This window comes from Oncorhynchus keta, chromosome 30 (assembly GCF_023373465.1).
Source record: "Oncorhynchus keta strain PuntledgeMale-10-30-2019 chromosome 30, Oket_V2, whole genome shotgun sequence".
Taxonomy (NCBI): Eukaryota; Metazoa; Chordata; class Actinopteri; order Salmoniformes; family Salmonidae; genus Oncorhynchus; species Oncorhynchus keta.
Window position 1 is genome coordinate 33,284,876 of NC_068450.1, and position 25,227 is coordinate 33,310,102.

General features: G+C 47.3%; 1 protein-coding gene and 1 pseudogene across 3 annotated transcripts in view; one reads left to right on the plus strand and one right to left on the minus strand.

The window, feature by feature from the left end:
• LOC127913702 (KH domain-containing, RNA-binding, signal transduction-associated protein 1-like) overlaps window positions 1–675 on the minus strand; it is a 6,380-nt pseudogene extending 5,705 nt beyond the window's left edge.
• The window catches only part of drp2 (dystrophin related protein 2), a 254,344-nt gene that overhangs the window by 157,562 nt on the left and 71,555 nt on the right, over window positions 1–25,227 (plus strand). For all 3 annotated transcript variants that reach the window (XM_052488310.1, XM_052488312.1, XM_052488311.1), the window contains 6 exons: window positions 5,281–5,401; window positions 8,838–8,949; window positions 9,252–9,408; window positions 18,819–18,965; window positions 23,244–23,322; window positions 24,550–24,610. In XM_052488310.1, coding sequence (XP_052344270.1) covers window positions 5,281–5,401; window positions 8,838–8,949; window positions 9,252–9,408; window positions 18,819–18,965; window positions 23,244–23,322; window positions 24,550–24,610 — 677 coding nt within the window. The remainder of the gene's footprint in view (window positions 1–5,280; window positions 5,402–8,837; window positions 8,950–9,251; window positions 9,409–18,818; window positions 18,966–23,243; window positions 23,323–24,549; window positions 24,611–25,227) is intronic.

Sequence of the window (25,227 nt, forward strand, 5' to 3'; positions counted from 1 at the left end):
TCGGCTCCTTGGGCCCGGTGGTCCTCCTCTGCCTCGTGGGACCCCTGGCCCGTGCTCCTGGCCCCCGTTCAAATAACCCATCTCCATGAACTGTTCCTGACAGATGTCATCCATCATATCAGGAAACAGGAACTTCTTGACTTCTTCCATGGCGTGCGCCATACGTAGGTAAGCCTCGGGCACGGGGCAAACACCTCGATGAAGACATGCAGCTCCATAGACAGGTGAGCGTACTTGGCCTCGCCACCTTTCCTCAGACCCTCCTCCTTGGCTTTGTCCCTCATGGAGCCTTTGCCAAGTACAGAGATTTTGGCCCCAGTCTCTTCCTGAAGGCGTTTGATTGTGTTGCCCTGAGGGCCAAGAATCTTCCCCACAAAGTTGAACCTCGGATACTGTTTGACGGGTATGAGCACGCGTTCCTTCAGTTTGATATTCTTGACGGTGAAAAAGGTCCAGATACGAGTCTCCTCCTTCCTTCTTGGGCTCACCTTTCTGGACTCTCTCGATTTCTGTAGATAAAAGTTTCATAGCGTGCGTAAACGAGACATCCATACGGTCCTTCTCCGCGAGAAGCTCCGGGAGATACTCGCTTTCTTGATTCTCCATTTTTGAGTTTAAAAATCAGTTCGTAATGCAAAATGTGCAATTAAAATCAAGCTTTCAGTGGGTAGAAAAGATAAATAAACAGAAGAAGAAATAGTCCACTTTAATGTCCACGTCTTCGCATGTAGAGCTCTCGCTGCTATAGCGCACCGCTACTGACAACTTCCATTCGGTGCGAGATCTCCCCGAACACAAACAGGCAGGCAGGAAGGCAGATGCGCGCGCGCACACACACACACACACACACACACACACACACACACACACACACACACACACACACACACACACACACACACACACACACACACACACACACACACACACACACACACACACACACACACACACACACACACACACACACACACACACACACACACACATACAGATACACACCATAATTGGTCATGTACTACAGCAGAATACTCTTTCCACCTTTGTTCCAATTTTCTGTGCTGTCAGTTTTTGCAGTCTCTGAGGGGGGAGAGTCGTATTGACAGTGATAGTGGTCCTCCCCCTCTCCTCCCCCTCCACCCCGACCGACTGGCACTGTGAAATCCGCTTCCCAATTAGCAGTACACAAACCATCCAGTCACACACCATCTCTTTCTCTCTATCTCTCTCTCTCTCAAGCGCACTGTTGCTCTATCTCGATCTCTGTCTCCCTCTCTCATGTTCTGTTGGCCATCCTGCTGATTCTGTTACTCAATATGAACCAGTACGAATCAGTAAGAACCAGTATGATCTACTATGAAAAAACTGTGTCAAAAACTATGCCTCCCTCATCTTCTCTCCACCCCACTCTTTCCTCCCATGTTTCCTTCCCCCTCCTCTTCTCTCCACCCTCTTTCCTCCCCTGTTTCCTTCCCTCTCCTCTTCTCTCCACCCCCCTCTTTCCTCCCCTGTTTCCTTCCCCCTCCTCTTCTCTCCACCCCCCTCTTTCCTCCCCTGTTTCCTTCCCCCTCCTCTTCTCTCCACCCCCTCTTTCCTCCCCTGTTTCCTTCCCCCTCCTCTTCTCTCCACCCTCTTTCCTCCCCTGTTTCCTTCCCTCTCCTCTCCACCCCCCTCTCTACTCCCCTTTCCTTCCCCCTCCTCTTCTCTCCACCCTCTTTCCTCCCCTGTTTCCTTCCCCCTCCTCTTCTCTCCACCCTCTTTCCTTCCCCCTCCTCTTCTCTCCACCCTCTTTCCTCCCTGTTTCCTTCCCCCTCCCTCCTCTTCTCTCCACCCTCTTTCCTCCCCTGTTTCCTTCCCTCTCCTCTCCACCCCCTCCCCCTCCCCCTTTTCCTTCCCCCTCCTCTTCTCTCCACCCCTCTTTCCTCTATCCTTCCCTGTTTCCTTCCCCCTCCTCTTCTCTCCACCCTCTTTCCTACCCTGTTTCCTTCCCTCTCCTCTCCACCCCTCTCTCCTCCCCTTTCCTTCCCCCCTGTTTCCTCCCCCTTCTCTCCCACCCTCTTTCCTCCCCTGTTTCCTTCCCCCTCATCTTCTCTCCACCCCCTCTTTCCTCCCCTGTTTCCTTCCCCCCCTCTTCTCTTCTCTCCACCCCATCTTTCCTTTCTATCTGTTTCCTTCCCCCTCCTCTTCTCTCCACCCTCTTTCCTCCCCTGTTTCCTTCCCCTTTCTCCTCTTCTCTCCACCCCCCCCTCTTTCCTCCCCTCTTTCCCACCCTTTTCCTCCCTCCTCTTCTCTCCACCCTCTTTCCTCCCTGTTTCCTTCCCCCTCCTCTCCACCCCCTCTCTCCTCCCCCTGTTTCCTTCCCCCTCCTCTTCTCTCCACCACCTCTTTCCTCCCTGTTTCCTTCCCCCTCCTCTTCTCTCCACCCCCTCTTTCCTCCCTGTTTCCTTCCCCCTCCTCTTCTCTCCACCCCCTCTTTCCTCCCTGTTTCCTTCCCCCTCCTCTTCTCTCCACCCTCTTTCCCTACCTGTTTCCTTCCCCCCCTCCTCTTCTCTCCACCCCCTCTTTCCTCTCCTGTTTCCTTCCCCCTCCTCTTCTCTCCACCCTCTTTCCTCCCTGTTTCCTTCCCTCTCCTCTCCACCCCCTCTCTCCTCCTTTCCTTCCCCCTCCTCTTCTCTCCACCCTCTCTCCTCCCCTTTCCTTCCCCCTCCTCTTCTCTCCACCCTCTTTCCTCCCTGTTTCCTTCCCCCTCCTCTCCTCTCCACCCCCTCTTTCCTCCCATATTTCCTTCCCCCTCCTCTCCTCTCCCACCCCCTCTTTCCTCCCCTGTTTCCTTCCCCCTCCTCTCCTCTCCACCCCCCTCTTTCCTCCCCTGTTTCCTTCCCCCTCCTCTTCTCTCCACCCTCTTTCCTCCCCTGTTTCCTTCCCCCTCCTCTTCTCTCCACCCCCCTCTTTCCACCCATGTTTCCTTCCCTCTCCTATAATATATAATAATAATATATGCCATTTAGCTCTCCACCCCCTCTCTCCTCCCCTGTTTCCTTCCCCCTCCTCTTCTCTCCACCCTCTCTCCTCCCCTGTTTCCTTCCCCCTCCTCTTCTCTCCACCCTCTTTCCTCCCCTGTTTCCTTCCCCCTCCTCTCCTCTCCACCCCCCTCTTTCCTCCCCTGTTTCCTTCCCCCTCCTCTCCTCTCCACCCCCTCTTTCCTCCCCTGTTTCCTTCCCCCTCCTCTCCTCTCCACCCCCCTCTTTCCTCCCCTGTTTCCTTCCCCCTCCTCTTCTCTCCACCCCCCTCTTTCCTCCCCTGTTTCTCCACTACCCTTTCCCCCTTTCCCTCTCCTCTCCACCCCCCTCTCTCCTCCCCTTTCCTTCCCCCTCCTCTTCTCTCCACCCTCTTTCCTCCCCTGTTTCCTTCCCCCTCCTCTCCTCTCCACCCCCCTCTTTCCTCCCCTGTTTCCTTCCACCACCACTTTTCTTTTCTCTATGTCCCCATTTTAAATGCAGTATTCCTTTATAATCTATCTAAGATGTTCCCACTCCCCAAGCGCACCGTTGCTCTAAAACCTTTCCGACAAAGCGGAGAGTGAAATTGCATTGAGTTTTCTGTGGAGAATTAAAGGGTTTTAAGAAATGAGAATTATTGATCTTAAGTAGATTTATTCTGCTGTGTTTTGGAATGTAGGGATGTGTCCCTTTCAGTGTGTGTGTGTGTGTGTGTGTGTGTGTGTGTGTGTGTGTGTGTGTGTGTGTGTGTGTGTGTGTGTGTGTGTGTGTGTGTGTGTGTGTGTGTGTGTGTGTGTGTGTGTGTGTGTGTCTGTGTCTGTGTCTGTGTGTGTGTGTGTGTGTTCGCTCTAAGTATATGTGTGTGTAGCGTTCAAAAAAGTGTGTGTGTGTGTAGTGCAGAATCAAATCATCTACAGAACAGAGAGATGATGAAAGCTGGATATGTCTTCTGTGTTGTGAGAAAGCTCAGTGTAATGGGGTCTCTGAGGGCCCCAAACATAAATGGGGGACTGTCAACATGTTTGGAGGGGGTAATGAAACCATTTCCTCAGACTTCTCCGTCTCCTCCAGCATGCATAATGCAGCCTAATCGGAGCTGAAGTCTTTATTTTGAATGTTCCTTCAGCTAATGATGGAACCTCTCAGTATGAAATTTAACTGGAATTAAAGTTTTAACGCAGCGGAGGCCTGAGGGAGGGAAGCAACCCCCCCCCCCCCAAATTCCTCCTAGGGTAGCAACCGTTCCCTGAGAAAAATGAGAAAAGCGAGTTAAAGTCCGTCCTACTTTCCTTAGTAACCTCAGCAGGAAATCTTATCAAGAACTACAGCTCCTGCACAGATCAGATTTTTTGCATGTTTGCTTAGCGTCGGTTGTATTTGTCAGTTCAGCGGGGTTTCATAATTACTTCCGTCAGCGAGGAGGGAGGCTGGTGTTATCAGGGAATGACTGGCTGCGGTTGTGGGGTTTAATAGGCACTGAAAGACAGTTGCTGCTCACCACGGGGGAAAGTGAGCTTGTAGTCTAGCAGATTTCACATAAAAAAAATGGTAATCTCTTCATATACTAAGAGGATCGCGCCTCTGACTTTTCCTAAATAAATGACATGGAGGGAGGAAATATATGTCACTCTCCTACTGTATTAATGAATGAAGATTCAAGTTTTTACCTAGTGTTGATGAGTTGTGAATGGAGATTCGGGAGAGGCTGGTTGACGCTGACGGTGGGACCCAGAGGTTTCTCAGAGCCCTATGGGCCTCATGGTCAAAAGTAGAGCACTGTGTAGGGAATAGGGTGCCATTTCAGGGGCCGTCGTGGAGTCATTCTTTCCATTGTGTTGGTTTTTAAACGTGATGTAGAAATCTGGATAATGTGTGTGTACTCAGGCAGTTTAAGGTCTCCATGATTTACTTGAGCAGAGTTGCAGGTAAAGAGCCAGGAGGAGCCAGCCTCTCTAGCTAATTGGGTGATCTTTGTGAGGAGGCCAGCTGACCGATACTCTGTGTACTCCTGGCCTTCTATTCTTCCATAGGCTCTCACAGCCCTGAGACAGTAGTACAGACAGACAGGAAGTCCTACGGGGTCCTGCCAGTGGCTTCTTGCTGTCTTTATGCGTGTGTGTGCCAACATGTGCATGTCTGTAAAGATTGTTCTTCTCTATGTATTCAAATTAGTGTATACTATACATGTGTGTATGCATCATTTATAATGAGCCCATTCATGTTGTGGTTGTACTATGCTTCCATCTTTCTGTGGGCCCCTGTCTGTCCTGTCTGTCTCCAGGTCTTCATGGAGGATGTCAAGTCTCGGGGGCCCTTCATCTACTCGGTGCTGGAGTCTGCCCAGGCGTTCCTGACACAGCACCCCTTCCAGGAGCCCGAGGAGACGCTGCCCGACGGAAAAGGTCTGGCCATCCATGGCCACACCGTGGCCACACCCCACTCCACCACACACTCCACCCCCAAACCCACCCCATCCCACTACACACCCCACTTGACCACGCACACCCACCCCACCCCACCACACGCACCCCACCCCACCACACACCTAAATCAGATGTGAGTAGTGAGAGCAGAGATAAATAGGGAGTTCATTAAGTTGGTCTCCAGCAGGTGTGTATCCACCATTAGGTCTGATTAGCAGCTACCTGTCCTGCTGTATCAGAGTGGATCAGAGGATGTATGTTTGGGGAGAGCAGTTGGGTCGGGACCAATTAATCCAGCTCACACCATCTGGTCAAATCAATAATGCAGCATTCTAGGCTTTCTGCCTCCCTCCTTCCTCCCTCCCTCCCTCCCCCACCCACCCAGCATCCTTTTGCTCTCCACCGCTTGTGGCAGGCATGGGGAAAAGACAGGTGGTGAACTCTCTCTCTGCCCCCAACAAAATGTTTCTCACGGTTTCCCCCTCCTTTTTTCCCCAATTCTGGTGTTGGCAGGCATCAGCACTAACACTCCCTCTCTGACCCTCCAACACTCCCTCTCTGACACTCCAACAGTCCCTCTCCGACCCTCCAACACTCCCGCTCAGACCCTCCAACACTCCCGCTCTGACCCTCCAACACTCCCTCTCAGACCTTCCAAATCTCCCAACACTCCCTCTCAGACCCTCCAACACTCCCTCTCAGACCCTCTAACACTCCCTATCTGACCCTCCAACACTCCCAACACTCCGCCTCAGACCCTCCAACACTCCCTCTCAGACCCTCCAACACTCCCAACACTCCCTCTCACACCCTCCAACACTCCCTATCTGACCCTCCAACACTCCCAACACTCCCTCTCAGACCCTCCAACACTCCCAACACTCCCTCTCAGACCCTCCAACACTCCCTATCTGACCCTCCAACACTCCCAACACTCCCTCTCAGACCCTCCAACACTCCCTATCTGACCCTCCAACACTCCCAACACTCCCTCTCAGACCCTCCAACACTCCCAACACTCCCTCTCAGACCCTCCAACACTCCTATCTGACCCTCCAACACTCCCAACACTCCCTCTCAGACCCTCCAACACTCCCAACACTCCCTCTCAGACCCTCTAACACTCCCTATCTGACCCTCCAACACTCCCAATACTCCCTCTCAGACCCTCCAACACTCCCAACACTCCCTCTCAGACCCTCCAACACTCCCTATCTGACCCTCCAACACTCCCAACACTCCCTCTCAGACCCTCCAACACTCCTATCTGACCCTCAACACTCCCAACACTCCCTCTCAGACCCTCCAACACTCCCAACACTCCCTCTCAGACCCTCTAACACTCCTATCTGACCCTCCAACACTCCCAACACTCCCCTCAGACCCTCCAACACTCCCAACACTCCCTCTCAGACCCTCCAACCCCCCTCTCAACACTCCCTATCTGACCCTCCAACACTCCCAACACTCCCCCTCTCAGACCCTCCAACACTCCCAACACTCCCTCTCAGACCCTCCAACCTCCCTATCTGACCCTCCAACACTCCCAACACTCCCTCTCAGACCCTCCAACACTCCCTATCTGACCCTCCAACACTCCCAACACTCCCTCTCAGACCCTCCAACACTCCCAGACCCTCCACTCCCTCAGACCCTCCAACACTCCCTATCTGACCCTCCAACACTCCCAACACTCCCTCTCAGACCCTCCAACACTCCCTATCTGACCCTCCAACACTCCCAACACTCCCTCTCAGACCCTCCAACACTCCCAACACTCCCTCTCAGACCCTCCAACACTCCCTATCTGACCCTCCAACACTCCCAACACTCCCTCAGACACTCCAACACTCCTATCTGACCCTCCAACACTCCCAACACTCCCTCTCAGACCCTCCAACACTCCCTATCTGACCCTCCAACACTCCCAACACTCCCTCTCAGACCCTCCAACACTCCCAACACTCCCTCTCAGACCCTCCAACACTCCCTATCTGACCCTCCAACACTCCCAACACTCCCTCTCAGACCCTCCAACACTCCCTATCTGACCCTCCAACACTCCCAACACTCCCTCTCAGACCCTCCAACACTCCCAACACTCCCTCTCAGACCCTCCAACACTCCCTATCTGACCCTCCAACACTCCCAACACTCCCTCTCAGACCCTCCAACACTCCCAACACTCCCTCTCAGACCCTCCAACACTCCCTATCTGACCCTCCAACACTCCCAACACTCCCTCTCAGACCCTCCAACACTCCCAACACTCCCTCTCAGACCCTCCAACACTCCCTATCTGACCCTCCAACACTCCCAACACTCCCTCTCAGACCCTCCAACACTCCCTATCTGACCCTCCAACACTCCCAACACCCCTCTCAACCCTCCAACACTCCCAACTCCCTCTCAGACCCTCCAACACTCCCAACACTCCCTCTCAGACCCTCCACTCTCTCTCAGACCCTCCAACACTCCCAACACTCCCTCTCAGACCCTCCAACACTCCCAACACTCCCTGACCCTCCAACACTCCCAACACTCCCTCTCAGACCCTCCAACACTCCCAACACTCCCTCTCAGACCCTCCAACACTCCCTATCTGACCCTCCAACACTCCCAACACTCCCTCCCTCTCAGACCCTCCAACACTCCCAATCACTCCCTCTCAGACCCTCCAACACTCCCTATCTGACCCTCCAACACTCCCAACACTCCCTCTAAGACCCTCCAACACTCCCTATCTGACCCTCCAACACTCCCAACACTCCCTCTCAGACCCTCCAACACTCCCAACACTCCCTCTCAGACCCTCCAACACTCCCTATCTGACCCTCCAACACTCCCAACACTCCCTCTCAGACCCTCCAACACTCCCTATCTGACCCTCCAACACTCCCAACACTCCCTCTCAGACCCTCCAACACTCCCTATCTGACCCTCCAACACTTCCAACACTCCCTCTCAGACCCTCCAACACTCCCAACACTCCCTCTCAGACCCTCCAACACTCCCTATCTGACCCTCCAACACTTCCAACACTCCCTCTCAGACCCTCCAACACTCCCAACACTCCCTCTCAGGACCTCCAACACTCCCAACACTCCCTCTCAGACCCTCCAAGACTCCCTATCTGACCCTCCAACACTCCCAACACTCCCTCTCAGACCCTCCAACACTCCCAACACTCCCTCTCTGACCCTCCAACACTCCCAACACTCCCTCTCAGACCCTCCAACACTCCCAACACTCTCTCTCTGACCCTCCAACACTCCCTGGCTCTCACCCTTATTTCTCACTCTTTCTCCCTTGTTTCTTTCTACTGATGTTTGCACACATTGAGTCTACCACTATCTCTGCCTGGCTGCCCGTTCCCTCACCCCTTGCCCCTCTTCATCATCTCATCCCCCTCCAGAAGTGTCTCCGAGGAAACGGATCCTGAACGTGAGTCGCTCGGTTTGGAAGCAGGCCAATGTAACCAGTGACCTGTGGGAGAAGCTGACTGCCCGCTGCGTGGACCGACACAGGTCAGATATACGACACAGGCCCACTCCATTGGGCTACAACCTACTCATGATTCTGATTGGCTAGATATGTTTTTACCCTGCCTATGCTCAAATATCGTTGGGTCTATATTTTGTCAGCATTGTGCACCACCTGGCAGTTTAAGGAAAAAGCTATGACTGAAATAAGGTTAGGTTGGAGACTTGGGGTTAATGCTCAGTTATTAGGGTGATTTGTTGGGTTGAAGTTAATGGGTTAGTGGTTAACTGAAAATGATGTTGTAGAAAAGAACTGTTGTAGTTAAATAGTTGTGTGTGTGACTCAGGCACATGGAGCGGACCCTGGAGCGACTGCTGCAGATGCAAGCAGCCATGGAGGAGCTGGCGATGGCCCTGGAGCAAGCTGAGGGCGTTCGGGATGCATGGGAGCCTGTAGGGGACCTCTTCATCGACTCCCTGCAGGACCACATTGATGCCACCAAGGTACAGTTGAAGTCGGAAGTTTACATACACTTAGGTTGGAGTCATTAATACTAATTTTTCAATCACTCCACGAATGTCTTGTTAATGAACTAAATATATTTTGGGGAAGTAGGTTAAGTGCATGACACAAGTCATTTTTCCAACAACTGTTTACAGACAGATTATTTCACTTATAATTCACTATATCACAATTGCCTTTAAACAGCTTGGAAAATTCCAGAAAATGATGTCATGGCTTTAGAAGCTTCTGATAGGCTAATTGACATAATTTGAGTCAATTAGAGGTGTACCTGTGGATGTTTTTCAAGGCCTACCTTCAAACGCAGTGCCTCTTTGCTTGACATCATGGGCAAATCAAAAGAAATCAGCCAAGACCTCAGAAAATAAATTGTAGATCTCCACAATTTTTTTATTTATTTTTTATTTATTTTTTCTACTTTGTTATTGACTTGTTAATTGTTTACTCCATGTGTAACTCTGTGTTGTCTGTTCACACTGCTATGCTTTATCTTGGCCAGGTCGCAGTTGCAAATGAGAACTTGTTCTTAACTAGCCTACCTGGTTAAATAAAGGTAAAATAAAAAAAAATATTTTAAAAAGTCTGGTTCATACTTGGGAGCAATTTCCAAATGCCTGAAGGTACCATGTTCATCTGTACAAACAATAGTATGCAAGTACAAACACCATGGGACCATGCCGCCGTCATACCGCTCAGCGAGGAGATGCGTTCTATCTCCTAGAGATGAACGTACTTTGGTGCAAAAAGTGCAAATCAATCCCAGAACAACAGCAAAGGACCTTGTGAAGATGCTGGAGGAAACAGGTACAAAAGTATCTATATCCACAGTAAAACGAGTCCTATATCGACATAACCTGAAAGGCCGCTCAGGAAGGAAGAAGCCACTGCTCCAAAACCACCCTAAAAAAAGCCAGACTACGGTTTGCAACTGCATATGGGGACAAAGATCGTACTTTTTTGAGAAATGTCCTCTGGTCTGATGAAAAAAAAATAGAACTGTTTGACCATAATGACCATTGTTATGTTTTGGAGGAAAAAGGGGGATGCTTGCAAGCCAAAGAACACCATCCCAACCGTGAAGCACGGAGGTGGCAGCATCATGTTGTGGGGTTGCTTCGTAGCAGGAGGGACTGGTGCACTTCACAAAATAGATGGCATCATCAGGGAGGGAAATTATGTTGATGTATTGAAGCAACATCTCAAGACATCAGTCAGGAAGTTAAAGCTTGGACGCAAATGGGTCTTCCAAATGGACAATGACCCAAACATACTTCCAAGGTTGTGGCAAAATGGACAAGACAACAAAGTCAAGGTATTGGAGTAGTCATCACAAAGCCCTAACCTCAAACCTATAGAAAATGTGTGGGCAGAACTGAAAAAGCATGTGTGAGCAAGGAGGCCTACAAACCTGACTCAGTTACACCAGCTCTGTCAGGAGGAATGGGCCAAAATGTACCCAACTTATTCGGCTACCCGAAACATTTGACCCAAGTTAAGCAATTTAAAGGCAATGCTACCAAATACTAATTGAGTGTATGCAAACTTCTGACCCACTGGGAATGTGATGAAAGAAATACAAGCTGAAATAAATCATTCTCTCTACTATTATTCTGACATTTCACATCCTTAAAATAAAGTGGTGATCCTAAATGATCTAAGACAGGGAATTTTTACTAGGAATAGATGTCAGTTATTGTGAAAAACTGAGTTTAAATGTATTTGGCTAAGGTGTATGTAAACTTCTGACTTCCACTGTACGTACAGTACCTGCGTGGGTGTGTCCGAAATATTAAGCAAACTGTGTGTGCTTCAAATAGTAAGCTGTGTGTGTTCATGTGAGCGTGTGTGTGTCGTGTTTGTGTGTGTCACGCGTGTGTTTGTGTCTACCCTCTGCCTCGCCACCAGGACCAGATCAAATCTGTGGATGTCATTTCCCCCAGAAATGATTTAGTGGAAAAAAAAGAAACAGCGATGGAATGGACACAGATGAAGTAGTGCCTGAAAACACGACTAGATCCAGCTGTATTGATTAGATATGGAGACAACGCTCCAAAGTTATTGATCCCTCTAGCTACACTCACTAATTTATCAGCTGTAAAGAGGCTCCTCCACTGTGCTGTCTAGATGGCTGTAATTTCACTGTCATTATGGAGGATCTGTATCTCCATCCATCTGCTCTGTTAGCCCTGTTTCTGTTCTCATTGGAGCTCTGTTAGTATTGACTGAATGTGGGTTGAGTGTTTCTGTTATCATTGGAGCTCTGTTAGTATTGACTGAATGTGGGTTGAGTGTTTCTGTTCTCATTGGAGCTCTGTTAGTATTGACTGAATGTGGGTTGAGTGTTTCTGTTATCATTGGAGCTCTGTTAGTATTGACTGAATGTGGGTTGAGTGTTTCTGTTATCATTGGAGCTCTGTTAGTATTGACTGAATGTGGGTTGAGTGTTTCTGTTATCATTGGAGCTCTGTTAGTATTGACTGAATGTGGGTTGAGTGTTTCTGTTATCATTGGAGCTCTGTTAGTATTGACTGAATGTGGGTTGAGTGTTTCTGTTATCATTGGAGCTCTGTTAGTATTGACTGAATGTGGGTTGAGTGTTTCTGTTATCATTGGAGCTCTGTTAGTATTGACTGAATGTGGGTTGAGTGTTTCTGTTATCATTGGAGCTCTGTTAGTATTGACTGAATGTGGGTTGAGTGTTTCTTTTATCATTGGAGCTCTGTTAGTATTGACTGAATGGGTTGAGTGTTTCTGTTATCATTGGAGCTCTGTTAGTATTGACTGAATGTGGGTTGAGTGTTTCTGTTATCATTGGAGCTCTGTTAGTATTGACTGAATGTGGGTTGAGTGTTTCTGTTATCATTGGAGCTCTGTTAGTATTGACTGAATGTGGGTTGAGTGTTTCTGTTATCATTGGAGCTCTGTTAGTATTGACTGAATGTGGGTTGAGTGTTTCTGTTATCATTGGAGCTCTGTTAGTATTGACTGAATGTGGGTTGAGTGTTTCTGTTATCATTGGCGCTCTGTTAGTATTGACTGAATGTGGGTTGAGTGTTTCTGTTATCATTGGAGCTCTGTTAGTATTGACTGAATGTGGGTTGAGTGTTTCTGTTCTCATTGGAGCTCTGTTAGTATTGACTGAATGTGGGTTGAGTGTTTCTGTTATCATTGGAGCTCTGTTAGTATTGACTGAATGTGGGTTGAGTGTTTCTGTTATCATTGGAGCTCTGTTAGTATTGACTGAATGTGGGTTGAGTGTTTCTGTGCGATTTGAGTTATTTTATTATTATAGTGTCCTGCATCGTCAGGGTGCCCTGCCCACTTGGACTTAAAAGACACTCAAATCAAATCAAATGTTATTTGTCACATGCCCCGAATACAACAGGTCACCTTACACTGAAATGCTTACTTACAAGCCCTTTAAGAAGACTTAAATGTAATGTAAATGTTTTAAGAAAAAAAAGTGTGACGTAAAAAATAGATGAGTATAAAATAAATAAAAGTAGCAAATAATTAAACAGCAGCAGTAAAATAACAATAGCGAGGTTATATACAGGGGGTACCGGTACAGAGTCATTGTGCAGGGGCACCGGTTAGTCAAGGTAATTGAGGTAATATGTACATGAAGGTAGAGTTAAAGTGACCATGCATAGATAATAAACAGAGAGTAGCAGCTGCATAAAGTAGGGGTCTGGGTAGCTCTTTGATTAGATGTTCAGGAGTCTTATGGCTTGGGGGTAGAAGCTGTCCTGGTAATCCATCAGGCCCTGTGGCCTTGTGAATGTTTACCTGTTTAAAGGTCTTATTCGCATCGGCTATGGAGAGTGAGATCACACAGTCGTCCGGAACAGCTGATGCTCTCATGCATGCTTCAGTGTTATTTGCCTCAAAGCCGAGCATAAAAGTAATTTAGCTCATCTGGTAGGCTCGTGTGACTGGACAGCTTGCGGCTGTGCTTCCCTTTGTAGTCTGTAATAGTTTGCCAGCCCTGCCACATCCGACGAGTGTCAGAGTTGCAAAATAAAGTATCATATACATACATGCATACAGTACATCCATCTATCCATGAATACAAACATAACAACAACAACAAAAATAGTTTTGGGGCAATAGGCACTGACCTGTGCAAAAAGTACACAAACTGTCCCTTGAAGAATGGGGCGGGGTTCTTTGAACAAAGAATCACCTAGCAGGAACAGCACCATCTACTGGTTAGACCCTGGTCTACCAGGATGCAGGATGGGACATAAATCCAACAACTTAAATGACTAATTTCTCTGAGAATACATTACAGAGGATGAAGAAACAATACTCCGAGACACAGCTCCATACTACTCATCAGACATAGAGAACTGATACATAAATAATAATAATAATAATATATGCCATTTAGCTGACGCTTTTATCCAAAGCGACTTACAGTCATGTGTGCATACATTCTACGTATGGGTGGTCCCGGGAATCGAACCCACTACCCTGGCGTTACAAGCGCCATGCTCTACCAACTGAGCCACAGAAGGACCACATACACTCGATGCTGGGGTGGGATTGGCGTGGGATGTGGGGGGGGGGGTCCAGGGGTGGCTTTTGACCACTTCTTTGGATTCCTCATGTCTTACTCATTTTTAGAAAATAGTTTGGTCCAAATTGGATGTTAGGTACTGTCACGAGGTTAGGTACTGGTACTGTCATGAATTGATTACTCAGCCTGAAACCCAGAATTTGTAGGAAACTAGTTGGAATGAATCAGACGGAGGCCCAGCTACAAAGTCATGAATGTTTATTTAGAGAGCTCTACCATGCATATACAAAGACGTTCCTTTTATAATATTCTCTTAACCTACACACATACATACACACCAACCTTGGGATTTTCTCATGAAGTCTCACCACAGTTTATTACCACTCAGCTGACAGTTCCAGTCTCTCCCAGATACGAGAGCTCTGGAGGGGCTCTCCCTGTCCTATCTTATCTCCCCAGTTACAGCCGGGTTGGTTCAAACATAGGTTAATGCCTCTCTTCGTTCTCTTTCGACACACACATACATTCCTTTCTTCCTAGGTTTATGCTACATAACCCCTTCCTAATGAACAAACATTATTTATCATTATATAAAGACAGGGTAGAATTCTGTTAGTTATAGTTCTACTTTAAACGTATACATAATTTAGTCATTATTCATAAAAATCCCATAACAGGTACTATAATTATTGAATATTATATGAATCCTATAAATTAGAATGGCCAATTTGGGTGCAATCAATTCACTTAATTTCTCAGAGATCAAATTATATTTCATGAAAATAATGCTTCCGGAATGCTCATCTTATCTGTTTCTAAAAAACAGAAACGATTTCAGAACAATCTGAGATGTTGGGTGTTATGACTTGCTGAAATACAACAGATGACCCCAGAGACATGTTGATATGACAGAAGGGAGTTCAAGTCCCCTCAGTTGATTGGCCGATGTTGAATTCCTAGCCAGTTATTTGTTTACTTGTTAATACACAATGTTTTGTCACTGTCTTGACCGTGGCAGGCAGGGCTAAATTAACATGGCTCTTCATGAGAGAGAGAGAGAGAGGTACAGTAGAGGAAGAGGGAGAGAGAGAGAGGTACAGTAGAGGAAGAGCGAGCGAGAGAGAGAGAGAGGGAGGTATAGTAGAGAGAGCGAGAGAGAGAGAGAGAGAGAGAGAGAGAGTGAGTTCACAATGATTATGTAAATGTTTACCCTGCTGTTAGTGCCAGCACATGTTCCTTGTTTTACTATGTCAGCAGGCTCTGTCTGTCTGTAGTATGAACACACATGCACGTGTGTGAACAAACACACACACACACATCCCTTAGATCATTAGCGCTGTTTGTTCTGGGTTGATCTGACTCTTAAGTTGCATAAGCCATGAATGATCCCTGTTGTATCTCTCCCATGGTGATGATGTATGTGCGGGCAGCTGCTCCAATGCTAGGTCCACAGTCCACATAGCCATAGCAGTGTAAGTCTAGTGCCAATAAACTCAGTCAACGGAGGAAAGGAATTGGGCATGCATTGTTAATTTCTCATTCTTTGATGAACGTTATGAACCAAATGTCAATTGATTTCCATAATCGACTGAGTAGAAATAGTAGGTTCATGCTCTACAACATCCGCAGAGTACGACCCTGCCTCACACAGGAAACGGCGCAGGTCCTAATCCAGGCACTTGTCATCTCCCGTCTGGATTACTGCAACTCGCTGTTGGCTGGGCTCCCTGCCTGTGCCATTAAACCCCTACAACTCATCCAGAACGCCGCAGCCCGTCTGGTGTTCAACCTTCCCAAGTTCTCTCACGTCACCCCGCTCCTCCGCTCTCTCCACTGGCTTCCAGTTGAAGCTCGCATCCGCTACAAGACCATGGTGCTTGCCTACGGAGCTGTGAGGGGAACGGCACCTCAGTACCTCCAGGCTCTGATCAGGCCCTACACCCAAACAAGGGCACTGCGTTCATCCACCTCTGGCCTGCTCGCCTCCCTACCACTGAGGAAGTACAGTTCCCGCTCAGCCCAGTCAAAACTGTTCGCTGCTCTGGCCCCCCAATGGTGGAACAAACTCCCTCACGACGCCAGGACAGCGGAGTCAATCACCACCTTCCGGAGACACCTGAAACCCCACCTCTTTAAGGAATACCTAGGATAGGATAAGTAATCCTTCTCACCCCCCCCCTTTAAGATTTAGATGCACTATTGTAAAGTGACTGTTCCACTGGATGTCATAAGGTGAATGCACCAATTTGTAAGTCGCTCTGGATAAGAGCGTCTGCTAAATGACTTAAATGTAATGTAATGTAATGAAATGGAGTTGTCTATACCAGCACCATATACCATGTGTCTGTCTATACCAGCACCATGTTTTATGTGTCTGTCTATACCAGCACCATGTACCATGTGTCTGTCTATACCAGCACCATGTACCATGTATCTGTCTATACCAACACCATCTACCATGTGTCTGTCTATACCAGCACCATGTATTATGTGTCTGTCTATACCAGCACCATGTACCATGTATCTGTCTATACCAACACCATGTATTATGTGTCTGTCTATACCAGCACCATGTACCATGTATCTGTCTATACCAACACCATGTACCATGTATATGTCTATACCAACACCATGTACCATGTGTCTGTCTATACCAGCACCATGTACCATGTGTCTGTCTATACCAGCACCATGTATTATGTGTCTGTCTATACCAACACCATGTATTATGTGTCTGTCTATACCAGCACCATGTACCATGTATCTGTCTATACCAACACCATGTACCATGTATCTGTCTATACCAACACCATCTACCATGTGTCTGTCTATACCAGCACCATGTACCATGTACCATGTATCTGTCTATACCAACACCATGTACCATGTATCTGTCTATACCAACACCATGTACCATGTATCTGTCTATACCAACATCATGTACCATGTGTCTGTCTATACCAACACCATGTACCATGTATCTGTCTATACCAACACCATGTACCATGTGTCTGTCTATACCAGCACCATGTACCATGTGTCTGTCTATACCAGCACCATGTATTATGTGTCTGTCTATACCAACACCATGTACCATGTATATGTCTATATCAACACCATGTATTATGTGTCTGTCTATACCAACACCATGTACCATGTGTCTGTCTATACCAACACCATGTACCATGTATCTGTCTATACCAACACCATGTACCATGTGTCTGTCTATACCAACACCATGTACCATGTGTCTGTCTATACCAACACCATGTACCATGTATCTGTCTATACCAACACCATGTACCATGTATCTGTCTATACCAACACCATGTACCACGTGTCTGTCTATACCAACACCATGTACCATGTATCTGTCTATACCAACACCATGTACCATGTATCTGTCTATACCAGCACCATGTACCATGTGTCTGTCTATACCAGCACCATGTATTATGTGTCTGTCTATACCAACACCATGTACCATGTATATGTCTATATCAACACCATGTATTATGTGTCTGTCTATACCAACACCATGTACCATGTGTCTGTCTATACCAACACCATGTACCATGTATCTGTCTATACCAACACCATGTACCATGTGTCTGTCTATACCAGCACCATGTATTATGTGTCTGTCTATACCAGCACCATGTACCATGTGTCTTTCTATACCAACACCATGTATTATGTGTTTGTCTATACCAACACCATGTACCATGTGTCTGTCTATACCAACACCATGTATTATGTGTCTGTCTATACCAACACCATGTACCATGTATATGTCTATACCAACACCATGTATTATGTGTCTGTCTATACCAGCACCATGTACCATGTGTCTGTCTATACCAACACCATGTATTATGTGTCTGTCTATACCAACACCATGTACCATGTATCTGTCTATACCAACACCATGTACCATGTGTCTGTCTATACCAACACCATGTACCATGTACCATGTGTCTGTCTATACCAACACCATGTACCATGTACCATGTGTCTGTCTATACCAACACCATGTATTATGTGTCTGTCTATACCAACACCATGTACCATGTATCTGTCTATACCAACACCATGTACCATGTGTCTGTCTATACCAACACCATGTACCATGTATCTGTCTATACCAACACCATGTACCATGTGTCTGTCTATACCAACACCATGTACCATGTGTCTGTCTATACCAACACCATGTACCATGTATCTGTCTATACCAACACCATGTACCATGTATCTGTCTATACCAACACCATGTATTATGTGTCTGTCTATACCAGCACCATGTACCATGTATCTGTCTATACCAACACCATGTACCATGTATCTGTCTATACCAACACCATCTACCATGTGTCTGTCTATACCAGCACCATGTACCATGTACCATGTATCTGTCTATACCAACACCATGTACCATGTGTCTGTCTATACCAGCACCATGTACCACGTGTCTGTCTATACCAGCACCATGTACCATGTGTCTGTCTATACCAACACCATGTACCATGTACCATGTGTCTGTCTATACCAACACCATGTATTATGTGTCTGTCTATACCAGCACCATGTACCATGTACCATGTGTCTGTCTATACCAACACCATGTATTATGTGTCTGTCTATACCAGCACCATGTACCATGTATCTGTCTATATACCAGCACCATGTACCATGTATCTGTCTGTATACCAGCGCCATGTATTATGTGTCTATGAGCCTCTAATTCCCTCTTTCCTCCCTCCCCTGCTCCCATTCGTTCTCTTTCTCCCTCTCTCTCTATTGCTCTCTGCTCCTCTTTTCTCCTTCTCCTCTTTCTCTTCTTTGCTCCTCCCTCCCTCTTTCCTCTAGTTGTTTAAGGAGGAGCTGACGCAGGTGAAAGAGGGCATGAAGCACATCAATGACCTGGTTCATGAGCTGGCCATCTCTGACGTCCATTTGTCCATGGAAAACTCCCGCTCCCTGGAGTACCTCAACAGCCGCTGGAAACTACTGCAGGTAAGTGGATATCGCTCAACCACCTCCCACAACATCCATACAACCTTCCCACAACCTCACCTCAACCTTTCCTTCAACTCTCCCTACAACTGTGTGTGGGTTGACGATACAACTGTGTGGGGGTTGAAGATACAACTGTGTGGGGGTTGAAGATACAACTGTGTGGGGGTTGAAGATACAACTGTGTGGGGGTTGAAGATACAACTGTGTGGGGGTTGAAGATACAACTGTGTGGGGGTTGAAGATACAACTGTGTGGGGGTTGAAGATACAACTGTGTGGGGGTTGAAGATACAACTGTGTGTGGGTTGAGGATACAACTGTGTGTGGGTTGAAGATACAACTGTGTGTGGGTTGAAGATACAACTGTGTGTGGGTTGAAGATACACCTGTGTGTGGGTTGAGGATACAACTGTGTGTGGGTTGAGGATACAACTGTGTGTGGGTTGAAGATACAACTGTGTGTGGGTTGAAGATACAACTGTGTGTGGGTTGAAGATACAACTGTGTGTGGGTTGAGGATACAACTGTGTGTGGGTTGACGATACAACTGTGTGTGGGTTGAAGATACAACTGTGTGTGGGTTGAAGATACAACTGTGTGTGGGTTGAAGATACAACTGTGTGTGGGTTGAAGATACAACTGTGTGTGGTTTAAGAGTATCCGGAGCTTTGCCTTGGCCCCTCTTCTGTGCATCAGTTTAAACTGGCTGCCACAAATTATGACTTTTGTCTCCTGAGTGAAAGCTATTGGATTGTTCTGAGGGGAAAGTGGCGAGGAGGGCAGTGTAGTACATGGGGTAGTGTGACACCCCTCAGCCTTAGGTGTCCTGCTTGTGCCCGCTCATCAGCTAGCTTTTGAGGTGGCTTGATCAGATAAGATGCTTTTGGAGTGTGGTCACGTGTGTTTGTGAGGTCCCGAGTTCACGCCAGGTAATTGCCGAATCGGGAGCCTTTACAACAGGAGTCAGCAAATGGGGCAGGGCTCTCGTATTTATGAACTTTTATTTATTCAGGGTACCCCAACTGAGACCAGTGTCTCCTTTATAATGTTGCCCTGAGGACAAAAAGTACATTAATACAGCAACAACAACAATATAAAAGCTACAAGACAGCTATAAATACATTACATCAGGTCATTACAACAAGTTATAATAATCAATGGAAACAACGGCACACTTCAGTGAACTCATTTAACTGCACACTTCAGTGAACTCATTTAACAACAGTTTTAAACTGTTCTATTGGCACCAGGGAATCCAGGTGTGATTTGTTTTGTAAGGTATTCCATAACTGGTACGTTAAAACTAAAGGCAGATTTACCACAATTTATGGTGACAAGCGGGACCTCAAGAGTTGACCAACCCTGCGAATGGATTGGGTATCTCATATTTGTGTATTTCAACAGGGAAGTGAGTTTTGTTAGACGCTTGTGGAGCAGAGCTTTGTAAACAAGAAGGGAGTAAGGAAGTGATCTACGGGACTTCAGTGAGGTGTGGCCAACCTTCTGATACAGGATGCAGTGATGACTATTAAAACTGTCACCTGTAGTAAAGCAAAGAGCACTATGGTAGACAGCCTCCAATGGTTCAAGAGTGGTGGCTGCTGGTGTTACCATATTCAGGAACTGTACAATCTTTCTCACACTCTCTTTCTCTCACTCTCTTTGTCTCACTCTCTCTCTTTGTCTCTCTCTTTCTCTCACTCTCTTTGTCTCACTCTCTCTTTGTCTCACTCTCTCTCTCTTTGTCTCTCTCTTTCTCTCACTCTCTTTGTCTCACTCTCTCTTTGTCTCACTCTCTCTTTGTCTCTCTCTTTCTCTCACTCTCTTTGTCTCACTCTCTCTTTGTCTCACTCTCTCTCTTTGTCTCTCTCTTTCTCTCACTCTCTTTGTCTCACTCTCTCTTTGTCTCTCTCTCTCTCTCTTTGTCTCTCTCTTTCTCTCACTCTCTTTGTCTCACTCTCTCTGTCTCACTCTCTCTTTCTCTCACTCTCTCTCTCTTTGTCTCTCTCTTTCTCTCACTCTCTTTGTCTCACTCTCTCTTTGTCTCACTCTCTCTCTCTTTGTCTCTCTCTTTCTCTCACTCTCTTTGTCTCACTCTCTCTTTGTCTCACTCTCTCTTTCTCTCACTCTCTTTGTCTCACTCTCTCTTTTGTCTCACTCTCTTTGTCTCTCTTTGTCTCTCTCTTTTGTCTCACTCTCTTTGTCTCACTCTGTCTCTCTCTTTGTCTCACTCTCTTTGTCTCACTCTCTCTTGTCTCTCTCTTTCTCTCACTCTCTTGTCTCACTCTCTCTTTGTCTCACTCTCTCTCTCTTTTGTCTCACTCTTTCTTGTCTCTCTCTTTGTCTCTTTGTCTCACTCTCTTTGTCTCACTCTCTTCTCTTTTTGTCTCTCTCTTTCTCTCACTCTCTTTGTCTCACTCTCTCTTTGTCTCACTCTCACTCTCTCTTTCTCTCACTCTCTCTGTCTCACTCTCTCTTGTCTCACTCTTTGTCTCACTCTCTTTGTCTCTCTCTTTCTCTCACTCACTCTCTTTCTCTCTCTTTCTCTCTCTTTGTCTCACTCTCTCTGTCTCACTCTCTCTTTGTCTCTCTCTTTCTCTCACTCTCTTTGTCTCACTCTCTCTTTGTCTCACTCTCTCTTTGTCTCTCTCTTTCTCTCTCACTCTCTTTGTCTCACTCTCTCTTTGTCTCACTCTCTCTCTCTTTGTCTCTCTCTTTCTCTCTCTCTCTCTTTGTCTCACTCTCTCTTTGTCTCACTCTCTCTCTCTTTGTCTCTCTCTTTCTCTCACTCTCTCTGTCTCACTCTCTCTTTGTCTCACTCTCTCTGTCTCACTCTCTCTTTGTCTCACTCTCTCTTTCTCTCACTCTCTCTTTCTCTCAATTCAATAATTAAATTCAGTGATTAGTCTGTTACCAAAGAAAGAACACTTCAACATATTGAATGCCCCCCTCCCTCCCACTTTCCCTCTCTCGCTCCCTCTCTCTCTCTCCCTCTCTCTCTTCCTTCCGTCGTTCTCCTGTTGAATAATATGATGCTAAATGCTAAATCCATGTCATTTGAGTAGCATCTGTTACTGCTCCTCTGTCTCCAGTGACACAGATGTAATGCATTTTCAAGGCTGATTCTCTAATATTTTTCTCTTTGAATAATTGAGTCTTTCTGCTGTGAGAGAACCTCTATCTGCTGTGAGAGAACTGTTAGCCTAGCAGTCTAGCGGTAGCAGCGATAGAGGTGGTCAGCTGCAGTGTTGGCACAGTCATCTCCACGCCACATTCAAACTGATCCAAATTAGTCCAAAGCAATCTGCGTACGACTTGAGTGCATCCTGCTCAGCCGTGTGTATGCTGAGCGGTGGTAATGTTCTCCTCTCCATAACACTAACTTCTCATTACAGCTCGTTGGGCTTGTACCTAGGGATAACTGTGCCTCCCTCTCTCTCTCTCTCTCTCTCTCTCTCTCTCTCTCTCTCTCTCTCTCTCTCTCTCTCTCTCTCTCTCTTTCTCTCTCTCTCTCTCTCTCTCTCTCTCTCTCTCTCTCTCTCTCTCTCTCTCTCTCTCTCTCTCTCTCTCTCTCTCTCTCTCTCTCTCTCTCTCTCTCTCTCTCTCTCTCTCTCTCTCACTCTGTGTGTGTGAGTGGATTTAGTGCCCTTTGTTGGTGGAGACATTTCGACATCCTCTGACAATGATTTATACACTCAATCGAATACCTTGTAAATAAACCAGAATTAGTCCTCAACAAATCCCTTTTGGGACAGCCACATCGACAAAACACAACACACAGAGACAATGAATGGCACAACTTATTTTCATCAACTCAAATCCCTCTGGCTTGTTGACGTGTGTATGGGTCCACCTTCCCCGTTCCTCCGCCCCCACACCTCTATTCCCGCACACAGAGCTTACTGTGAAATGACTGTCCTCGTTTGAACAGAGCAGAGTAGATTCCGTGACGTCTGTCCCTACCTGACGCTCTTCAAAGTGCTAAGGCAAGGTGGGAGGGAGGGAGGAGGGGTGTGTGTGTGTAGGGGGAATGAGACGAGATGGAGACGGTTCCATGATGCTCTTGGATTTCTCTCCGTGCTCTGTGTGTGTGTGTGTGTGTGTGTGTGTGTGTGTGTGTGTGTGTGTGTGTGTGTGTGTGTGTGTGTGTGTGTGTGTGTGTGTGTGTGTGTGTGTGTGTGTGTGTGTGTGTGCATGTGTGTGTGCACGTGTGCGTGTGTGTGTGTGTGTGTGTGTGTAAGTGCAATGTAATGTCAATGTGTGTGTCTCCTCGCAGGCCTCCATTGAAGAGCGTCTGAAGCAGCTGCAAGATGCTCACAGAGACTTTGGCCCTGGATCCCAGCACTTCCTGTCCAGTAAGGGCTCCTCTCCCTTCATTTAAAGTTGGCACTGGGTGCCGTGCCACGCTGTACCATTCCTGTATAGGGGCTGGGGGGCTGAAAATTAGGATGGCTGGTGGGGGAGGGGTGTTCGAGGGAAGGGGGGTTACAACATGGTTGGTCACAGTGAGTGTGAGGTTGTGTATGAGGATGTGTGAGGTTGTGATGTCTGGGTTGGGCGTGGAGGGGGCAGGCTTTGCGCCTTAATCCCCCACTGAGTCACAGCAGCAGTCGTTCTCTTTGATTGGTTTGATTTTGCCCATGCTGTGTGTGTGTGGTGTGTGTGTTTGATTGGTTTGATTTTGCCCATGCTGTGTGTGTGTGGTGTGTGTTTGATTGGTTTGATTTTGTGTGTGTATGTGTGTATGTGTGTGTGTGTGTGTGGTGTGTGTTTTTGATTGGTTTGATTTTGTGTGTGTGTGTGTGTGTGTGTGTGTGTGTGTGTGTGTGTGTGTGTGTGTGTGTGTGTGTGTGTGTGTGTGTGTGTGTGTGTGTGTGTGTGTGTGTGTGTGTGTGTGTGTGTGTGTGTGTGCGCGTGTGTGTGATGTGTGTGTGTGATGTGATGGTGGTATAATATTAAAAGGGAACTCCTGCCGTCCTCAGTCCCCCCCAGCTCTGCCACAGTCACGCTGTGTAAGGACTGTCATGCTACTGGGGCTGAGCTGGTTCTCCCTGCATGTGTGTGTTTGTGTGTAAAGGTGTGTAGCTGCCTCACCGAGTACTATGTCTATCGTGACAGTGTCCTTGTGTCCACGTGTGTGAGCGTCTCCCTTTATCTCCCATTCATCCAGTCTAGCCTCATCCAGTCCCAGCTAGCTTTGCCCCTCTAGCTAAGCTTACAGCTAAAATGCTACATTGACCGGTTGTGGGACTCCTTCACCTCCCATTTTCCTTTCGCCTTTACCAACAATAATGCTCTCTGGGACTAGACACAAAAGGCTGCGTTTACCGTTTCAGCTTCAGTCCATCTATTATGTACTGCTGCTGTCCCTCTGAATGGTCACAGACTGTCTGGATCCACGTGGCGCACATCCCAAATGGCACCCTGTTCCCTTTATAGTGCACTACTCTTGACCAGAGCCTTATCGGGAATAGGACCTAAGTAGGGAATAGGGTGCCATTGGGGATGTGAACATGGTCACTGGTTATGTGCAAATGGCTTTTCATGCTTGATGTGCCTTAGCGATTGATTTTCCGTTACAGGTTCAGTGCAGATACCCTGGGAACGTGCCGTCTCGCCAAACAAAGTGCCCTACTACATCAAGTAAGTCTAAAGTATTGAGTCACTGTTCAGATGGCAGTATTGAGTTACCAGAAGACACATTCATAAGGTATCCGTAGAAAAACAGTATCGAGCTCAGTCCCTCCTGACCACTTATCTATTTACTTCATCAATGCTCCATTGTCCCTGTCTGGGCTGTGTTTATCTTTCAGCTCTGAGGTGTCTGCTTGTGTATGTGTGTATGTGTGCATGTATGCGCGTGTATGTACAGTATGTGTACTGTGTGTGAGTGTCGGCGTATCTCTTTAACAAACAGGGGTGTTTATTTTCTTAATCACTGCTGTTAGCCCTTGTGTCCACCCCCTGCCCCCACCTGCTGCATGACTATTAATTCTTATGGGCTGTGTAACTGTGCCACTGGAGGGGAATATCTGACGGGCACTCTGTTGGGCACCTAATCAATCCAACAGTCTCATACAGGTAGTGACGGGCGTTGGAGTTGCCCCCGGGTCCTGGCAAACTTCCTGCTTGGGGCTCGCTCATTTATTTAGCTGAGCGCGTCAATTATTTATTGGCTATCGTTTTTCTCCTTGGTACATTTTCCTTTTTTCCTGCACTGCTCCTGGTGCTATGGGATGGGAAGGTAGAGTGTTAGGGTA